The 19,911-nt window shown below is 36.2% G+C and overlaps 1 protein-coding gene and 1 long non-coding RNA gene across 2 annotated transcripts in view; one reads left to right on the top strand and one right to left on the bottom strand.

The window, feature by feature from the left end:
- Positions 1-19,911, top strand: part of LOC127874510 (uncharacterized) — a 50,256-nt gene that overhangs the window by 9,609 nt on the left and 20,736 nt on the right. The window lies entirely within an intron of this gene.
- The window catches only part of LOC127874506 (steroid 17-alpha-hydroxylase/17,20 lyase-like), a 28,995-nt gene continuing 17,413 nt past the window's right edge, over positions 8,330-19,911 (bottom strand). Inside the window, exons 7-11 of the mRNA XM_052418870.1 lie at positions 18,592-18,800; positions 14,893-15,021; positions 10,625-10,729; positions 9,891-10,025; positions 8,330-8,901 (exon numbers count right to left, since the gene is read on the bottom strand). Coding sequence (XP_052274830.1) covers positions 9,973-10,025; positions 10,625-10,729; positions 14,893-15,021; positions 18,592-18,800 — 496 coding nt within the window. The 3' untranslated portion in view covers positions 8,330-8,901; positions 9,891-9,972. The remainder of the gene's footprint in view (positions 8,902-9,890; positions 10,026-10,624; positions 10,730-14,892; positions 15,022-18,591; positions 18,801-19,911) is intronic.

The following is a 19,911-nucleotide window of genomic DNA, read 5'->3' as shown; positions in this document are numbered from 1 at the left end:
CGGTCTACGAGATGAAGAAGTGCGGTCAGAAATTGAGTTTATTAAGGAACCCGAGGACATTGATGAAGCAGTGTACCATGTTGTAAATTACATACAAACCAGAACTAGGCATCAATTTCACGATGACAGAAAGAGAAAATTTGTGCGTAGAACTTCGGGATCAGAAAATGAAATAGATTATGAAGTGATTGAAACAGATAATGACGACACTAGCCAACATGCCTATAGAGTCCCAAACAAGAGCCAGCAAAAGCAATTTAATTCAGAAAATACCAAAACATGTGACATGAAGACTGATATTTCAGGAGAGGCTGCAAAAAGCAAAGAAACTGATGTATTGCAACAAGTTCTTGAAAAACTAAATCAGTTAACCCAAGCCCAACAACAACAACAAACTACTGAACATGGTTTTAAGCAAAAACCCAAGACAATTAAGTGTTATTCTTGTAAGCAAGAAAATCATTTTGCTAGGGATTGTCCATTGAAGAATGCCAGGTATCAGAATGGGCAAGTTGCAAGAAAAGACTTTTATCAAAATCAGCCTTTAAACATAAAAGGACCAAGCCGATTGGCCGAGGGGAGGTCCTGGCAAGCATAAATGGCCATGATGACTCAGCAAGTGTAGCCGAAGAAATTGTGCGGCGCAAAAGAGCATTTAGTAGTGGTGTCTATATCAAAGGTAATATTGAAAATGTGCCAGTTATTTTAACAACTGATACTGGAGCAACAAGAACAATCATTTCAGACAGAGTTTACAATAAATTGGACCCTAAAATTAGACCTCAGCTTAACAAATCAGCTTGTTTGACAGGTGCAAGTGGAATTCCTTTAAAAGAATGTGGAAAAGCATTTTTTAATATTGAATTAGGGCCAGTTTCAATGTACAAAGAATTGATTGTTGCTGAAATTGAGGATGATGTTTTGTTAGGAATAGACATTCTGCAAAATGATGATGGAGGTCCCGCAGATATACTTTTGTCAAAGGGAGTCATAGTTTTGAAAGGCAAAAATATACCATGTATTCAAATTGGAATGAAAAACGATGTTCGAAAAGTAACAGCAGCTGACCATTTCATTATTCCACCTCTCAGCGAAGCGGTCATTGATGTGTTTATTGAGCGTAAAGAATTAGATGATGTGTCTCAAAAAACAGATTTTATTGTAGAACCTACACAACACTTTTGCGAAACATATCCATTGAAGATGGCCTCAGTATTAGTTGATATAAATAGAAACCCGACAAGCAAAATACGTCTTTTAAATCCATTCCCATATAGTGTGGATATTAATCAAGACTCAGTATTAGGCCAAGCCGAACAAATTGACAGTATAAAAAGTACACTTAAAGGTCAAGAACACACAGAGGAAGAGGACAATAATTTCTCAGTACGCCGAGTTACTTTCAGTCACAAATCGGAGCAAATTATCAATAAGGTGCAAGAAGAAATATCCTTAGAAAATAAAGAAATTCCAGAACACTTACAAAAATTGTACGATACGTCTGTTAAAAATTGCAATGAAGAAGAAAAACAAGTCATAGCAAAGCTGCTCATTAGATTTCAAGATAGTTTTTCTAAAAATGACCTTGACATAGGTTTGACAAACTTAACAGAGCACCCTATCAATACAGGTGATGCACAACCAGTGAAACAAGCTCCAAGAAGAGTGCCTATGGCGTATGCCGAAGCAGAAAAAAAGGCAATAGAAGAATTACTGGACAAGGGAGTAATAAGAAAAAGTACGTCACCATGGGCAAGCCCTATTTTGTTGGTTATGAAGAAAAATGGACAGGTCCGACCATGCATAGATTATAGAAGAGTAAATGCCCTTGTCAAACCAGATGGATTTCCCCTGCCGCGAGTGCAAGATTGCCTAGATGCTGTAGCTGGTGCTAAATATTTTAGCACATTTGACCTTACTAGTGGATATTTCCAGATCCCACTCAAAGAAGAAGATATACCAAAAAGTGCATTTGTCTGTAAATATGGACATTATGAAATGTTGAGAATGCCGTTTGGACTCAACAATGCTTGTTCAACCTTTCAGAGGACAATGGAGCTTGCTCTTCAAGGTTTACAATGGGAAACATGTCTTATTTATATTGATGATGTGATTGTCTTTGGCACCGATTTTAGCCAGCATATGAGCAGAGTGTATGAAGTTTTAGAGAGAATAGAAGCTGCTGGATTGAAGTTGAAGCCCGAAAAGTGTGAAATTTTACAGGAAGAAGTCTTGTTTCTTGGGCATGTGGTATCGAAACAAGGAATAAAGCCTAACCCAATCAATGTTGCAAAGATAGTTCAGTGGCCGGTACCCACAAATGTCAAAGAGGTCAGACAGTTTGTTGCTATGGGATCATATTACCGTAGATTTGTTAAAGATTTTGCCAAACTTGTTAGACCAATGGTAGAGCTCACGAAGAAAGATGTGACATTTAAGTGGCATGATGACTGCCAAAGGTCTTTTGAAGATCTCAAGAAGATTCTGATCAGTCCAAATATAATGGGATATCCACTTCAGGTTGGAGAATTCTGCTTGGACGTTGACGCCAGTGACGTTGGCATTGGAGCTGTACTTCACCAAAACCAAGATGGCCGTGAACGTGTTATCGCATATGCAAGCAGAGCACTTAACAAGTATGAAAAAAACTATTGCGTAACTGAAAAGGAACTTCTTGCAATCCGTTACTTTGTTGAATATTTTCGACAATACTTGTTAGGCCGAAGATTTGTTGTGAGAAGTGACCATCAAGCATTAAAATGGCTTTTCAAGCTTAAGGAACCAAGAGGAAAAATTGCAAGATGGATTGAAATCTTGTCACATTATGACTTTTCTGTTGAATACAGACCAGGACACAAGCAAGGTCACTGCGATGCCTTATCAAGGTGTAGAAACCCAAGAGACTGCGACTGCAATTTAGAAGACATGAATGAGCCTCTAAAGTGTGGTCCGTGTAAGAAGTGCACAAAAAAAGCACAAGACATGGTTCATGAAGACTTTTTAAATGATTGTTTGACGGGAGTAAATGCAGCCTGCAAAGGGCAAACGTGCGATACCCAACCAATAAGGTCAACAAAACAAATGGAAGACAAGCCTGAAAGTTCAGGACTTCAAACTCAGCTTCCAAACTTTGTACCATGGGCATGCAATAAATCATTAGAAGACCTTCAGAAGTTACAATCTTTTGACCCAGATATAAGCTGTATTTTGGAGGCGAAAAAAACAAACAAAAGGCCCAGCTGTAATGACATCTTAGCACTCAGCCCAGCTTCGAGACACTATTGGGTTCTCTGGGATGTTTTATTTGTTCGAGATGGATTATTATTTAAGAAATTCATAAGACAGAACCAAACTGATGAGCACTTGCAATTTATTGTTCCATTTGTTATGAAAACTGATGTTCTTTTTGAACATCACAACTCTGTAATTTCAGGTCATTTGGGTGTTAAGAAGACCTTAGAGAAAATTCGGCAACGGTATTTTTGGTATGCAATGAAGACTGATGTCCTTTTGCATGTTAAGAGGTGTGACACATGTGCTGCGAACAAAAAGCCAATGAAGACACCTCGAGCGCCTATGGGTTCAATTACAACAGGTGCACCATTTGATGTGCTTGCAACAGACTATCTTGGTCCACTGCCGCTCACAGACCGGGGTAACAGATATATTCTGGTGCTAACTGATCTTTTCAGTAAATATGTTGAAGTAATAGCTGTACCTGATCAGAGCGCAGAGACGTGCGCATCTTGCATTCTCAATGAATACATTTCAAGGTGGGGTTGTCCGCTAAACATCCTTAGCGATCAAGGTCGAAACTACGAGAGCAAGGTCTTCAAGGAGTTGTGTAGAATGCTGGAGATAAGAAAGATAAGGACCAGTCCACGAAACCCACAGTGCAACGGTCAAACAGAGCGTTTTAACAAGACCTTGGTGCGTATGATAAAGGCATACCTTTGTGGAGAACAAGACCAATGGGATAAGAATCTAGGATGCCTCGCAGGAGCTTATAGAACCACACCTAGTGAGTCGACCACTTTGACCCCAAACCTTCTTACCATTGGCAGAGAAGTCCGTTTACCATCAGAGTTGGTGTTCGGTAGCACAACAACATGCGACAACAACACTATTACATCGTATGGAGATTATGTCGACTGGCTGCGGTCAAGATTTCAAAAGGCACATCAGGTAGCAAGGGATCACCTTGGGACTGCTGCCAAGCGCAACAAAGCAATTTATGATGCAAGAGTGTCAATAAACATTTACAACACTGGTGATGTTGTTTGGTATCTCAATGAAGCAAGAAAGCCTGGAATAGCACCGAAGTTAGAACGAACATACGATGGTCCTTTTCTGGTGAGCAAGAAAATTTCAGAAGTGAATTTCAAGTTACAACTAGACAAGCAAGGAAATGAAAAAATTGTTCATCATAATAAACTCAAGCCATACCAAGGAGATCAAGTACCAAAATGGATTCTGAAAGAACAACGGAAGTTAAAATTTTAAACCATGATGTTTCATATTGTGTTTTAATATATTTTGTGTGCAGTTATAACATTTGTTTTAGTCATGTACATGAGTGTAAACCAAGATTGTTTGAACTTCATTGCATTAGATGATGCAGAGAAAAAGATTATATTGTTTATTTATTTGTGTCTTAAAAATGTGTATTTTTAAAACTGTAAAAGTATTTGCACCTCAAAAATCACAATGGATACATAGTTATGGAAAAAAAAATCAGCTCTTGTAATTGTTGTTATAAGTAATGTCAACAAAAGAACACAGTATTTGTGATGGAATAGTGCTAATGTGATTCTGTTATAGAAGAGATGTATAGTTAACTTGTGGCATGATTAAGTTGTGAAGTTAAAATGTCAGAGAGTTGTTTAAAGTCTTAAGAACGGGTATTCACGGTATTGAATAGGGAAAGGTTGACCTTAAGTATGGTCGGGAATGAATCACCATGTGTGATGGGCAATGAGCCGGGAACCGATTGATAAAATGCAATGATTAAGAATAAGCACGGGTTTTGAGTCTGACAAAATAATTGTTATCAAGTTAACAGTGCAACAGAAAGCACAGCAGTGAATTTGAGCGTTGTTGATATTTTGCATTTGAATTTTCGTCAGTGAAATGATTCAGTGTAATTGGGTGTTAAATTCATCAGAATTTGAACGAAATCAATTATTTATTTATTTTTTTTAATTTTAATTTCGGCGAAAAGAAAACTACAATGTTAAAGCATACATAATCCAAAGACACAAGTGGAGAACAGTTATTTGTAAGTGATGTGATGTGACTAAAAATATGTTTCAGAAGAAAAGTAACAACATGCTTGTTATTCATTTTCAGTCAACAAACCAATCATCTTGCCATCATGTCTCAATTCTCATCCAGTAGTCAACGTCGTCGCGCCTATCAGTGCCTGAAATGCTACCATCGGATGGACAAAGTGTACATTGAGGCGAAATACCGCGTGTACAGCCATTTCCTGAAGGAGCACATGAGTCTGGATCAAGCTCCATACTACTGTCGTCTGTGCCTCTTCAGATGTTTCAAACGCGAAGAACTGGAAAAGCATGTTCACAGTTTCCGTCGTCATGCACTTGTGCTCCAGGAGAAAAACATCCCTGACAGTCCAGAGTTCCTTGTCAGTAATCAATCTCCATATCTCATTACTGACCGGGATGTTGCTGTCCTTTCTGCTGAAGAAAGCAAACGCCATTGGCTCTCTATCTCCAAGAAGCCTGACATTCTGTCTCAAGCCATACAGTCTGTGCTTCCAGACCTGAGTCCTGTCAGCAACTGGCCACTGTCTCCTTTCCTACAGCAATCTTCTCCAGCACAACCGTCCAGACTTACTCCTCTTCAGACATTTCAACCTCAACCCATCACCTACGTCAACCTCTCGGAATGCATAGGCCCCCTGCAACAACTGATCAATGTCATCGGAACATCAACAAACACCCCAACGCTAGCACCAAATCAACTAACCCTGACCAGCCTCCCACCATCTCACACCGCACAAACAGAAGCACCTCAAGCCATAATCGACCAAGAAGATCCTTTGACCACTCTGCCAACCATCGAAGAATGTCGTGCTCTTGCCCCTGAAACAACATCTGACTCCAGCTCTTCATCTGGCTCTTCATCATCTTCATCATCAGTCTCATCCAACTCTTCTGTTAAAAGACACAATGAACTAATGGCTGTGTTGGCAGACATCAATAACAACTTGAAAAATATACACACAGAAATCAACAAGCAGTATCGCTTCAATTGTGACTTCACAAAGAGCATGGCAGACCTCACTGACATCCTGAGGAGTCAAAACCAACCCACACAACCAGCAGCTGAGTGTCCCCCACCCACATATCATCATCCGGATTACAGCCACAGCAACACCCATCACCGTCTTGACCATTCTGCAACTGAAACATCTACCGTCCGATACAACCAGCACCGTGACCGTTCTCCTTTGCGCCCCAGAAATCACGACTCGAGGGACAGACATGACAAGGAAAACCACCGCGACAGAAGATTCGTGCATCGTAGTATGTATTAGTTGTCTGAAACATTGAAACATTGTCATTTCACTTACAATAAACCTTGAATAACATCTTTTAAAGCTTTGCATATTCAGGATTGTATCATTTAGTGCTTTAAATTATCTAGTCATTTTGTTTAGAAGGTTTAATAATTATTTAAGTATAAATGTTTGCAAGTGAATACATGTTGACTAATTAACTTTGGTATTCAAGTTGAAATATGGTATTCAAGATTTTCTTGAGAGTAATTTTTTTGTTGTATGTAAAAATATTGCTGAACAGTCAGTTAAATTATTTACATTGTGTTTACTTGTACAAATTGGAAGTCTAGTCATCACATTATTTATATTGACTTTCTCTGATCTCAAATAATTTATTATTGTACATAGGATTGAAATTTGTTGTGATTGTTTTTACAGCATTTTGTTGTATGGTAGTTCTTGTGCTTTAAGCAGTGAAACATAACACTGTACAAAGTGTTGTACCTTAAAAAATGCTCTAAATCACACTGTACAAAGTGTTTATTTTTTTTTTATATATTACAGTTTTACTGATATTGTAACTGTTAGAGAGTTAAAGTACACATTTTTAAGTACTTAATTATATAAAGGAGGACCTTTAAAATTGAAGGAGGGGTAATGTCATGCCCTAGATTGTTTATGAAAACATGTGTTTATGTTCATGTACATTGTTCATTTTTACCGTTTATGTTTTGCATCTAAATGACTATGTCACTGTTATTTAATGCTTTTATTGGATGCTGTGTGGAAGTTAGAGCTGATAACAGCCGATGCCTACCTTTTGCGCTTCTTTATTATTTGTAGTATCCTTTTTAAAAGTCTCATTGTTTAAGCGTCTGTTAATGTGGCAGCCATTTTTGCATAAACAGGAAGTTGATTTCCTGATGCTGACATAAGTGCCTTCTGGGTAGTTTACACTGACTACAGTATTTTGACAGTTTCGTCATACAATATCTTTTGTTAAATACTCATATTCCTTCTTAAAAATTGTTTAAAAAGGTAATAGTCATCTTTATAAATGATTTATTGATTTAATTGATATGTATTTGACTACTGCTTCATTGTAATATCGTCAGAAATATCATTTTAATATGAGTGACATTTACCGTGTCAAGAACGCTCAAATTTTATTGTGCGCTCTTGCGCGCTTTACTGCTCGTTGTTTGTGCGCTTTTGTGCACAATTCATATGTGCGCTTTTACGTTATTATTGCACAACGTTATGTGTGCGCTTTTGGAGAGTATAAAAGGCACTGAAAATTCTCATTCGAGGACTCTGAACTTTGTTTTCCTAGGTGTGAGACCTATTTTATTTTTCTTATATAAGGATTTAAAATATAGTTTTCAATAAGACTTAGCTATTAAAAATTAAGACTGAATTTTATAAATAATTTAAACTGCATTTTTCATCTTTTTAGGACATTATAAAATAGAGAGTGCAAATACTTAACATGACACATGTATATTGCTGTATTGTAATGTAAATGTCTGAGAATTAATCTGTCTGTTAAGAAATATATATATTGAAAGTTGTTATTTATTTATTCGTTATGAAGGAATAAAATTTAGAAAGGTTATAAATCTTGAGTTTATATTTTTCTTTGACAATTTTAAAACAACTGAATAGGCAAAATGTTATTCTTAGTTTACTGTTTATCAGAGTCCATTTTAGTTCTATGTTAAACTTGAACAAAAGCTTCAAGTTTGGAAAAGTTAAAGAAACTGAAGTAAAATCACAGCTACCGCTCGGCTCGTGACAGTATTGAACTGACCAATAGCCATTGTGTCTGATCAAAAAAGATAATGGAGTGATCAATGTCGGAAGCAACGGTGTATTTAGTATCAACCACAAATGAACTTTATCTAGTAAGTATTAAGTATTTTACTGACCACTAGTTCAATGAATCGGTAAATACGAGTAAAGAGATTATTACAACAGTCGTGAATGGAATTCTCGTATTTCCAGTTTCAGCCACGGCGGCCACTTACATCAAAATCGTCTCTTAATGACGACATCTTGCTCTTTCGGATTCATAGCAAAGATCGACCCTATGGGTGCGAGGTCTGGGGTCTTGCCATCTTCCATGCTCCACGTGTAGCGCTGCATGAGGCACGCAAACAGAAGGTGCAGTTCCGGTTTTGCCACGAACTCACCGAGACAGACACGCGTCCCCGCCGAGAACGGGAGATAGCTCTTAGGTTTCGGTCCCAGTTTGCCGTCTTCGTCTAAAAACCTCTCCGGGATGAAAGCGTCGACGTCGTTCCATGCTTCTGGGTCGTGATGCAGAGCCCAGTGGTTTATCACTACAGGGGTACCTTTTGGCAGCTTATATTCGCCTGCAAGTAATATTGCAAGTATTCGAATAAGCAATTTAAATAAATTAACACTAAATGGTCGCATCACTTCTCTCTATATATATATTATAAATGATTTCTATTCGTAGTTTACTACGTAATATTAGCAAAAAGATTAATCGACATGAGGTATAAAGATGATTATTCACTTAAAGATGCGTCGACATTAATTAAAACATTATTTGCTTATTTCATGCAAAAAAGAAACTTACGCTATGACTTAATACTTATTTGAATCATATGTTCTGTTCAAATCCTAAGTAAAGTATGCCTGTGTAATGTGTTATGTTTACAATTTTGCTTATTAGTCAGTAACAAGTTAAAAAAATATATTGAATAAACCTCTAATGAAATACATCCCTAGAATATAATGAACTTAAAGATATTCCCTTTCCTCGGACATTGATAGGATACGAAATATAAATTAATATAATAATTAAAAACATCTATTTAGTATGTGTTATACAGAAAGCTGTTAAAGTTATTAATGAATTTTGTCAAGTCGAAATTGGTTTAACCACGATGATTTTAGAATGTATGTACATGAGTGCTGCGCTTTTGTTTGCACGATAGGTTTATGATTTTTTTTCTCTTCTATAATTTAAGTTTAATTACTTCAATCTATGCATGCTTCTATGAATATGTAGACATTTTGACCGTTAATATCGTACAATGTAAGTTCACGAACAATTACTTTACTTCAGGATATTGACAGTAATAATATACACATATGTGGGTTCTCCCAATATTGTTTAAAGCTCAGAATTCATCGATAACGTCCAATACTATCGACAAGCTGTGAATCGGCATTGTACGATCTCTCATAGGGTACAAATTGTGAGACCTGCATGTTACGCAGCTGTACATTAGTATTAACCCACTGGTTTTCCTCTGAATGGTAAACCTTTTGACAGTCTCTCGTTTCATGTTCATATGCTCATTGATTAATCCCTTATTTTGTAATCACTTACCTATTGACGTATCACAACGGGTATTGTGAAAGATTCCTGTAGGGGCTACGGTTGTCAGACGCATGCTCTCGTAAAGAACAGCCTATGTATAAGCCAGATCCGGCCTATCACTCAGACACGGAAGCCGGTCTTGCCCTGCAACAATCAATCAAAATGTTGTCAGACTGCCAATGTGTGGGCCTAATCTACATGTAACATTGTTAAAACATGTTTCAAGTAGAAATCATAAATGTTCTTCAAAGTTTAATACTGTCTTGCAAAGCTCATCACCATCCTTCGCAGTGACCATTGCACGGCGAAAACCACGGTTTATTCATTGGTGTTAAGAATGGCGCATGTTTTTGTCTAATGTCTTGTGGTTATTTATCACTTTACAGTGATAATAACATTTGTGCATGGCAGTGTAAATATTTCATGTTTTTTTTATTTATAACAAATATTTAACTACATTATTTGAACCAAAATATGCAAAGTAGTTCTCAGACAGCTGCAAACTCCACATAATGTTTTGACCATTATGTGTGACATTGAACTTGTGGTGGCGTGTATTACCAGTACATTACGGTGGTATGAAAAACACTAAAGTTTTCTGCACATGGACTCAATAGTCTTAACTCTTAACATTGAAAGAAGTTTCAATCTTAAATGAACTGACAGCGTTACCAGTCTGATTGCTTAATATTAATACATCACGTGTAACGCATTGTCATTGTATGAACAATCACATAACCTACCCACGACCCGGTCAATTTCCTGTTGCACTTTCTGCTGTATTTTCGGATTTGCGATCATGTGAAGAACTGCAAAACGCAGAGTCGAACGGGAGGTGTTGATACCAGCTGTAATGTACACACAAATTATAACAATTGCGAGAATCAATTAGACACAGACAAGAGATGTTTGTAAAACATGTAGACCCCTCCCCTAAAAACAACAAAAACACTACTACAACAATAAACCAAAAACATACAAAAAAACAACAAATAAGCAACCAACAAAAACATCAACAAACACAAACAAAACAAACATCTAACATAAAACAAAATGGCATGTTTTTTAATGAAGTCATTCCACTACAGTTTTAAATTACTAAACAGTGCCATTTCTATATGATTATATAAACTGTCTGAAATATAATTTCGGTCGTTTGATTTTACGCATTAGAAGAACATTATTTCCCATAATGCAATGTAATGAACGCTTGGTCGCACTGAAAGTGTGCACGAGGAAATTGAAAGTGTTTGGCGGTTTTTCGTCATTCAGATTTTGACATTCGAACTATAAGGATAAAGTTAAAGTTTGTTCTTGAGGTATGCGGTCATGTGGTGCGTTTATGGCTTTTTAAAAACCAAACCAAAAAATGGACTCACTAAGTAAAGAAAACATCAGTTGTGGGGATTTCAATTCCAGTTAATCACAATTGAAGGATATTGTATCGGAACTAACCATTTTGAAAAATTAAATGAATGGTAGTTCTCGTTCAATTTCTTAAGAAATGAAAATAACTGGAGTCGGATAATGACATAAAATGGCAACTTGAAGGAAATAGAGTTCAGATCAGTTTTAATAATGAGCTGTTGGAGATCAATAATTGATATTCATGGGCGATTGACAGCCGAAAATCGGGCGGTCTTCTAAGAGCAAGGTGCGCGACAACGTCGGGAATCTTTTTTTTCTACGCAGTCTGTACTTCAGGTAGGCGATGGAAGCGGTCGTTTTCGTGCTTATGGGTATTTCAGGAACACTTCCGGTGTCGGAATGGAACTGCATCTGGTTCCGGATACGGGGTTTCCACCGTGTTTACCAGAACAGTTGCCCCAGGCTCCTGCTTTGCATGCGAAGAGACAAACCACTTCTGGCGAAAATGCCCACATGGCGGAGCCGTTAGCAGCGTCTCAGGAACTTCAATTTTCCGAAAGTGAATACTCGTTGCTAGGCGAAGAATCCATCAAAGATGAGTATAATTATAAATTGTTAACTAATGACTTTTATGAATATGAGCAAAGTCAAAAAGAAATAATAGTCAAGGGTAGACTAAAGAATCATCTTGTATTCTGGCGTGATATTGGTACAAACGATTTCGTTATAGACGTTATACAAAATGGCTATACAATTCCACTGTATATAGAGCCGAACAAAATATTTTGTAAGAATAATAAGTCAGATCTTTTATAATCTGATTTTGTTTCTGAAGCTTTAATTGATTTGATAGATATGTGTTTAATTGAAAAATGCATCGAAGCCCCATTCGTAGTTATTACGTTAACCGTCCCGGTTCATATTAACGGCAAAAACGTATAAAATTGGATTTAACACAGGTTAACAAACGTGCCGTCTAAGAGTGGGTCGACATGCCTGTATCGGCTGTCGTGTTATTAGTATAAATTGAAATATATTTGTTTGTTATATAAATGTGGGTTCAAAAATAATCTTAAACATGAATTTGTGGGTTATAATATGTTCTTGCAGAGGTATGCAGATGATGTAAACGCGCTATCTGACGTCTTGGTGGGAGGGGTTTCCTTGCTGCCGGAGTTATTGAAAAAATCAAGAGGTATATAAACGTCAAGTGTTATCTACCGAGAGAGGTAATTTCGGTCAAAATAACAACTATTGGCGATACCGCCTTATACATCAAATGTTTAAAGCAAGATATATATATTGAAACGGTTCTTGGGTTATGATTGCACAAACGAACACTTAGTTATGTCCCGTTGAGAATGTCAGAAAATTTATCCGATGATGATTATGTATTGTGCAATATATGTTTGACTAATCAAGGTTACAGTGTCAGAAAGACAAACAGAAAGATGTCTTATACAAATCTATGAGAGCTTTTTCTTGAAGCTTTAAAGCCTCGTGTGAAGGATGTTTCTAGATTTTGTTTGCATTCGCTTCGATCAGGAGGCGCTACTGCTGCAGCAAATAATGGTATTAAAGACAGGCTTTTTAAAAGACTGAGACGATGGGTAAGAGAAAGTGCTAAAGATGGTTATATAAATGATGAATAAATAAATAATGAACGCTTGTCTGTGTCTTTAAAGCGAGATTATACGATTTTGTCAAATATTAATTAATTTATATAAAATGGGTAAAACACTTATTAAACATATATTTTATTATAAATTAAATTAAAAGTTAAGAAGAACATGTGTCGAAAAATGCGAAATAAGCCAGATATTTAATTCTGGAATCGAAAAAGGCTGTACAGTCGAATTCGCCATAATATAAATCATGCATGTACGAGATGTGAATCTAAATTTAGTTTAACGGTTCATTTCTAATTCCTGCAACGATCTATATTCATTCGACACACGAACACAAACTTCTAAGACGAATGCTTCGGTTATTGTAGGAAAATATGTTCGAAATATCTTCGTCAACATCGGCACGGGGCGCTAATTTATCTTTGCTGCATTTTATGAAATTCGTCTTCAATGTATAATTTTTCTTTCCTTTTTTGTGTTATTGTAACATATTATATCAATATATTACAATTTAACACATAAAAACAATCGTATCATCTCGCTTTAAGTCTGGAGCTGTAATTATAAGTATATTTACCATGACTTAGTTATGTATTGGCATATAGTTGTTTTATTATTTAAATGTTTGATTAAGTATTGAAAAGACGTATACATTTTTATTATTATTACAATGACCCGTTCTTTTTGTACAGTTGACTGCCTAGATGCTTTACCAAATATATTGAAAATTATATAAGTCTTGTTTTGTTTATGGGAATATATTGTTGATGTATCGGAAGTGAATGAAGTTGTATTTAAGGAAATATAATTTTCGTCGTTTGACTTTACGAATGATAAGAAAACTTTTTTCTATAATGCAATATAATAAACGCTAGGGTCGCACTGAAAGTGTGCACGAGGAAATTGATTGTGTTTAGCGGTTGTTCGTCATTCAGCTTTGGACAGTCGAACTGTAAAGATAAAGGTTAAGTTTATGTTTGTCATTGATGAAAAACAAAAAAGGTAGATATTGTATATGTGTAGGCATGAAATGTTTTTTCATATAGATACCATTTATTGCGTTCAAATGTATTTGTTGAATTATTATATCATTATTGATTTGTGTCATGTTTTATGCAGACAGAAGACTGTCCAGCTGCTTTACCAAATACAGAAAATGTATTGAAAATTATATAAGTATTGTTTTGTTTATGAAAGTATCTTGTTGATATATCAGAAGAGAATGAAGTGGTATCTAAGGCACTGCTATTTTAATGTTAATGCATTTAAATGCTTCCAACATTTTTCTTCTAGTACTATCATGTATGTTGTCTTTTAAATGGATGTTTTATCGGTAATTACTGTACCTCAAAATTACAATTGTACCAATTCAAATAAATAACAAGCCGTTTTAGTAACTTTCAACAGTTAACCTTAAAATTGAAAGCCTCATTTCCTTCAAAGTACAATGACTACGAATGATGATAGTAGGTTTAAGATTTCTCAAAATATGGTGCCGAATTGAAATAATCTACGGGTTGACCATCTGACCATCCAACCAACGGACAGAGCAATGTATCTCGAAGGAGGGCTTATAAATGTAGATACGTTCCAGTCAATATGTTGCAACACGACATGATTAGCATAATATCGACCTCTCGGGTTTGTTTAAAATATCGAGAAACGTGTTAAAAGTTGGGCTCAGAGCGGTGGGGCACATATTAGCTCGGATAGTGGGTTGTTGTTATTTCCTCGGCAATACTGACGCATCCCCGCTCTCTTACATCAACACAATCATACATACTGATACATCACGCACATAATAACCAAATATTCAATAGATCAAATTATTTTAAATGGATATAAAATATATGCTATTCTTTAAAGAACATTAACTACTAGTCTTCCCATATTTAATCTTTTAATTCGTATACCCCGGTATATACAATTTTGAGAATAAAGATGAAATTCTTTATGTAATGTAGAATTGGGCACAGAAGAACTATATGACCGAAAAAAACCGGTTTTACAACTACCAAAGAAAATGTCAGCAAGTGTCTGTCTGATGTGGGTCTCGGTTAGGGACGCCAGCACTTCCGGATCCTCCTCCTTTTCCGCCTCCTGGCGGGCGAGAATCAGATGGTCCGCTAGGTGGCGTTGTACGCCTAAAATTTTCAGTTTTATTTTCAATTGTGTAATAACATTTTCAAACATACAAGCAATACTGAAAATACAAGAATATCTTGCCGATGGGTAGTGTAATGTGATATTATGGGCATGTTTCGCTGTTGAATTGAGCTGAACAGAATTAACAGGTCAAAAGAGTTAGTTAAAATGTGGTTACTGACCAATTATCTGCAACTCATCTTGCTACCAGTTGTTTATAAAAAATATATTTTATATTCGATATCTTACGTGACTCACCCAGTCTTCTAAGACGAAATGATCCGTAAAACAAAAGTGTGTCTTTGTGTTGCATGAACGAATCTGCACTAAAACTAAATTTAGGTTCACATCGTACATGCATGACCAGTTGTCAAACGAAAGTACGGTTGATATTCAAATGCATTATTTTTCTCTTTCCGGGATATCGTTTTAGTAAGTTGATGCTGCATTAACAAAAGTAAGTGTGTATACAGTGAACACACCAAAAATAAACAACGGTTGCGATAGACACCTATAAACTGTTACATGCCCATAATATCACTTTAAACTCCCGAGCGAAGATTGAAGAATACCCTAATACATTTTCATTTTCAGGGTAATTTATCACAAATATAAACGCATACATTTTGGAGCATCACAAACAAAATTCACGCGCTAATGTGCATGCTTAATCGTTCTTTCGAATAAAATACTATTTCATCGAACATGTCTTATGATAGGTATACCGGTAGCTTACATTTATATTTTTAATGATTTTCATTGGTAGAAACATATGCTTAAAAAAGCTTTTCGCCAATTTATTTTGAACTTAGATCTTTATCATGATCTTTGATTAAAGCCACTCATCTTGAAATGAAATAAATGTTAATGAATACATAAAGATGCAAATTGAAAGTGTGCAAAGTTGTCATTAAATCTATAGCCTACTTAGCATGTATTTTTTTTTTAATTTTAAAATCGAAAGTAGGATTTCTATATGTATTTGTCAATTTCGACAAACGCGATTATTTCTAAGTTTTAAAGCGCAAATAAGACGGATTTCTACCTTGTAACCACCAGATATGTTCTAGTTGGCATAGACAAAATTAAATCTATAGCCTAGTTAGCAAGTATTTTTTTTTAAATGTTAAAACCGAAAGTAGGATTTCTGTACGTAAACGTCCATTTCGACAAACGCGATTATCTTTAAGTTTTAAAGCGCAAAAGAGACGGATTTCTACATTGTGTAACCACCAGATTTATTCTTATTGGCATACATAAACTATGTGATTTATTTATACTTTAATTAACTATGCCATTCATTTCATTTCAAGGTCTAGTGACGGTAAAACACGACAAACGCAGACGAAAAGAATGGAAAAGGTCACAATACAATGATCTGTTGTTCGACGGAGCCATATCTTGGTGCCAGCGAGCGCAATAAAAACAAGAGGGCTTCAAAGGCCCAAAGTCACTCACCTGAGATTCAAAGGAACTGACATTTTCTGAGCAGCCCAAGATGTCATTAGAACAAAATGTTCTTACCAACTTTCATGACTAGTGAACACCCTTGCAGCCACGTTTTTCAACAGACCAGAACCATTTACCGGTACACAAATATACTGACGAAGTTTCATGAAGTCCATATAAGTAAAACTGCCCCGCCCACTGGTGGCCATGTTTTTCGAGCAACTGGAACCATTTTCGAACTTGTCCAAAATATAATTGGGACAAATCTTCTGACAAAGTTTCATGATGATCGTACAATAAATACGGCTTCTTGAGTGTTAACAAGATGTTACTATAGGTATATAAGGAAAAATGTCACGCCCCCTTGGCGGACATGTTTTTCCACCAACCGGAACCATTTTCGAACTCATCCAAGATATCATTTGGAAAAATCATCTTACCAAGTTTCATGATGATCGGACAATAAATGTGGCCTCTAGAGTGTTAACAAGGTTTTACAAAAGCATGATATATAGCCATATTAGGAAAAATGCCCCGCCCCCTGGTGGCCATGTTTTTAAGCAGCCAAAACCATTTTCAAACTCATCCAAGATATCATTAGGAAAAATCCTCTGACCAAGTTTCATGAAGATCGGAAAATAAATGTGGCTTCTAGAGTGTTAACAAGGTTTTACTATAGCCATATAAGGAAAATGCCCCGCCCCCTTGCGGCCATGTTTTTCAACCAACCGGCATCATGTTTTAAATTGTCCAAGATATTATTGGGATGAATCTTCTGACAAAGTTTCATGAAGATCGGACAATTAATGTGGCCTCTAGAGTGTTAGCAAGATTTTACTATAGCCATATATAGCCATATAAGGAAAAACGCACCGCCTCTTGGCAGTAATGTTTTTCAAGCAAACGTAACCATTTTCGAACTCATCCAAGATATCATTGGGACCAAGCTTCTGACCAAATTTCATAAAGATTGGACAATAAATGTGGCCTCTAGAGTGTTCACAAGGTTTTACTATAGCCATATATAGCCATATAAGGAAAAATGCCCCGCCCCTTGGCAGCCATGTTTTTCAAGCAAACGTAACCATTTTCGAACTCATCCAAGATATCATTGGGACCAAGCTTCTGACCAAATTTCATAAAGATTGGACAATAAATGTGGCCTCTAGAGTGTTAACAAGGTTTTACTATAGCCATATAAGGAAAACTGCCCCGCCCCCTGGCGGCCATGTTTTTTCACCGATCTGGACCATTTTCGAACTCGTCCGAGATATCAATGAAACCAATATTTCGATTAAGTTTCATGTTGATTGGGCAAAAATTGTGACTTCTAGAGTGTTCACAAGGTTTCTCTATAGCCATATAAGGAATACTGCCCCGCCCCCTGGCGGCCATGTTTTTCAATGGACCGAAACCATTTTTGACCTCAACCAACATAATATTAAGACCAACATTTTGACAAAGTTACATGAAGATTGGGCATCAAATGTGACTTCTACAGTGTTCACAAGGATTTATTTTTTTTGACCTAGTGACCTAATTTTTGACCCAGAATGACCAAGTTTTTAACTCAGTCGAGGTATCAATAGTACAAATAATCTGACCAAATTTCATGAAGATCAGACAATAAATGTGGCCTCTAGTGTGTTCACAAGGCAAAATGTTGACGACGGACGACGCACGACGGACAAAAAGGCGATCACAAAAGCTCACCATGAGCACGGTGTGCTCAGGTGAGCTAAAAATAAAAATACGGCGATATTAAGGCGTTAAATAATACAAGTTATTGCTTGCATATTTCTGCAAAAAGCAGTCACCTTATTTGATATTGCAATTGTGTACCATTAACTGTTTGACGAACCATAAACAGTCTATTTCGTAAAATACATAAAGCCGTAATCTTAACCAAATGAATAGCAAATATAACAGCTCTGCTTCAACAAATTGGATGACAGCTATACTGAAACTGTGGTGGAAATAAAAACAACTGAATATTTATTTTATAAAACGAACTTGATGTGTTATCAATTCGTTGTAAACTAATAGTTCATACATACATGTGGGGTTATATATTTTGATAGTTTTAACATGTTTAATACTGGGCATTTACGGATAATTACCAGGCGTGTAAGTAGCCAGCTCAGCACTATAGCGTTTTTTAATGTACGCTAAAACCGTCTCTGAAGCATCCTCAACACGTTTGAATGCTTTTGACTTAAACAAGTATTGTAATGGCGGGAAAATGTCTTCACGAAAATTGCTAATCTTCTCAAGTAGTTCGTCGTATGCTTTTAATATAAAATTTATTTCTTTGTCTTCAAAGTCGAAGCTACAAAAGAAAAGTATTGCTTTGTTAAACAAGAGCACCGCCTTGCGGGTGCAGACCGCTCATCTATTTTCTTTTTAAAGGTGAAGGGACTCTCAATTTAAATCACAAAGGAAGGAGTGGTGGAGTGAAGAGGGGTGTATAGTGTGGGGGTGTGGACATTTACAACATTATCTTCCAAAAATGCGGAAAAAATTCGAAAATAAAAATTCGGGGGGGGGGGATTCTTGGGTGCGATGGTTGGACGGTATTTCAAAAATATAATAATAAAAATAAATATTTGTGTTGGGGAGGGCACGGGGGATGGTTTGGGTGGAGTAGTTTTGTCAAAGTATCAATCAAATCTAATCATAAATAAAGAAGTTATGGCATTTTTAGCAAAATTTAATAATTTGACCTTGAGAGTCAAGGTCATTCAAAGGTCAAGGTAAAATTCAACTTGCCAGGTACAGTAACCTCATGATAGCATGAAAGTATTTGAAGTTTCAAAGCAATAGCCTTGATACTTTAGAAGTAAAGTGGATCGAAACACAAAATTTAACCATATATTCAAAGTTACTAACTAAAAAAAGGGCCATTATTCCGTACAAATGACAACCGGAGTTATGCAACTTGTCTTTTTACTGTACCCTTATGATAGTTTGCGAGTGTTCCAAGTATGAAAGCAATACCTATGATACTTTAGGGGTAAAGTGGACCAAAACACAAAACTTAACCAAATTTTCAATTTTCTAAGTATAAAAGGCCCATAATTCCGTCCAAATGCCAGTCAGAGTTACATAACTTTGCCTGCACAGTCCCCTTATGATAGTTAATAAGTGTTGCAAGTATGAAAGCAATAGCTTTGATACTGTAAGAATAAAGAGGACCTAAACACAAAACTCAACCAAATTTTCAATTTTCCAAGTATAAAAAGGGCACATAATTCTGTCAAAATGCCAGTCAGAGTTACATAACTTTGCCTGCACAGTCCCCTTATGATAGTTAGTAAGTGTTGCAAGTATGAAAGCAATAGCTTTGATACTTAAGGAATAAAATGGACCTAAACACAAAACTTAACCAAAATTTTCAATTTTCTAAGTATAAAAAGGGCACATAATTCTGTCAAAATGCA

Source organism: Dreissena polymorpha, chromosome 3, assembly GCF_020536995.1.
Source record: "Dreissena polymorpha isolate Duluth1 chromosome 3, UMN_Dpol_1.0, whole genome shotgun sequence".
NCBI classification, from domain to species: domain Eukaryota; kingdom Metazoa; phylum Mollusca; class Bivalvia; order Myida; family Dreissenidae; genus Dreissena; species Dreissena polymorpha.
Note: the sequence above shows the minus strand (reverse complement) of the source record. Positions and strands in the feature narration are given on the sequence as shown.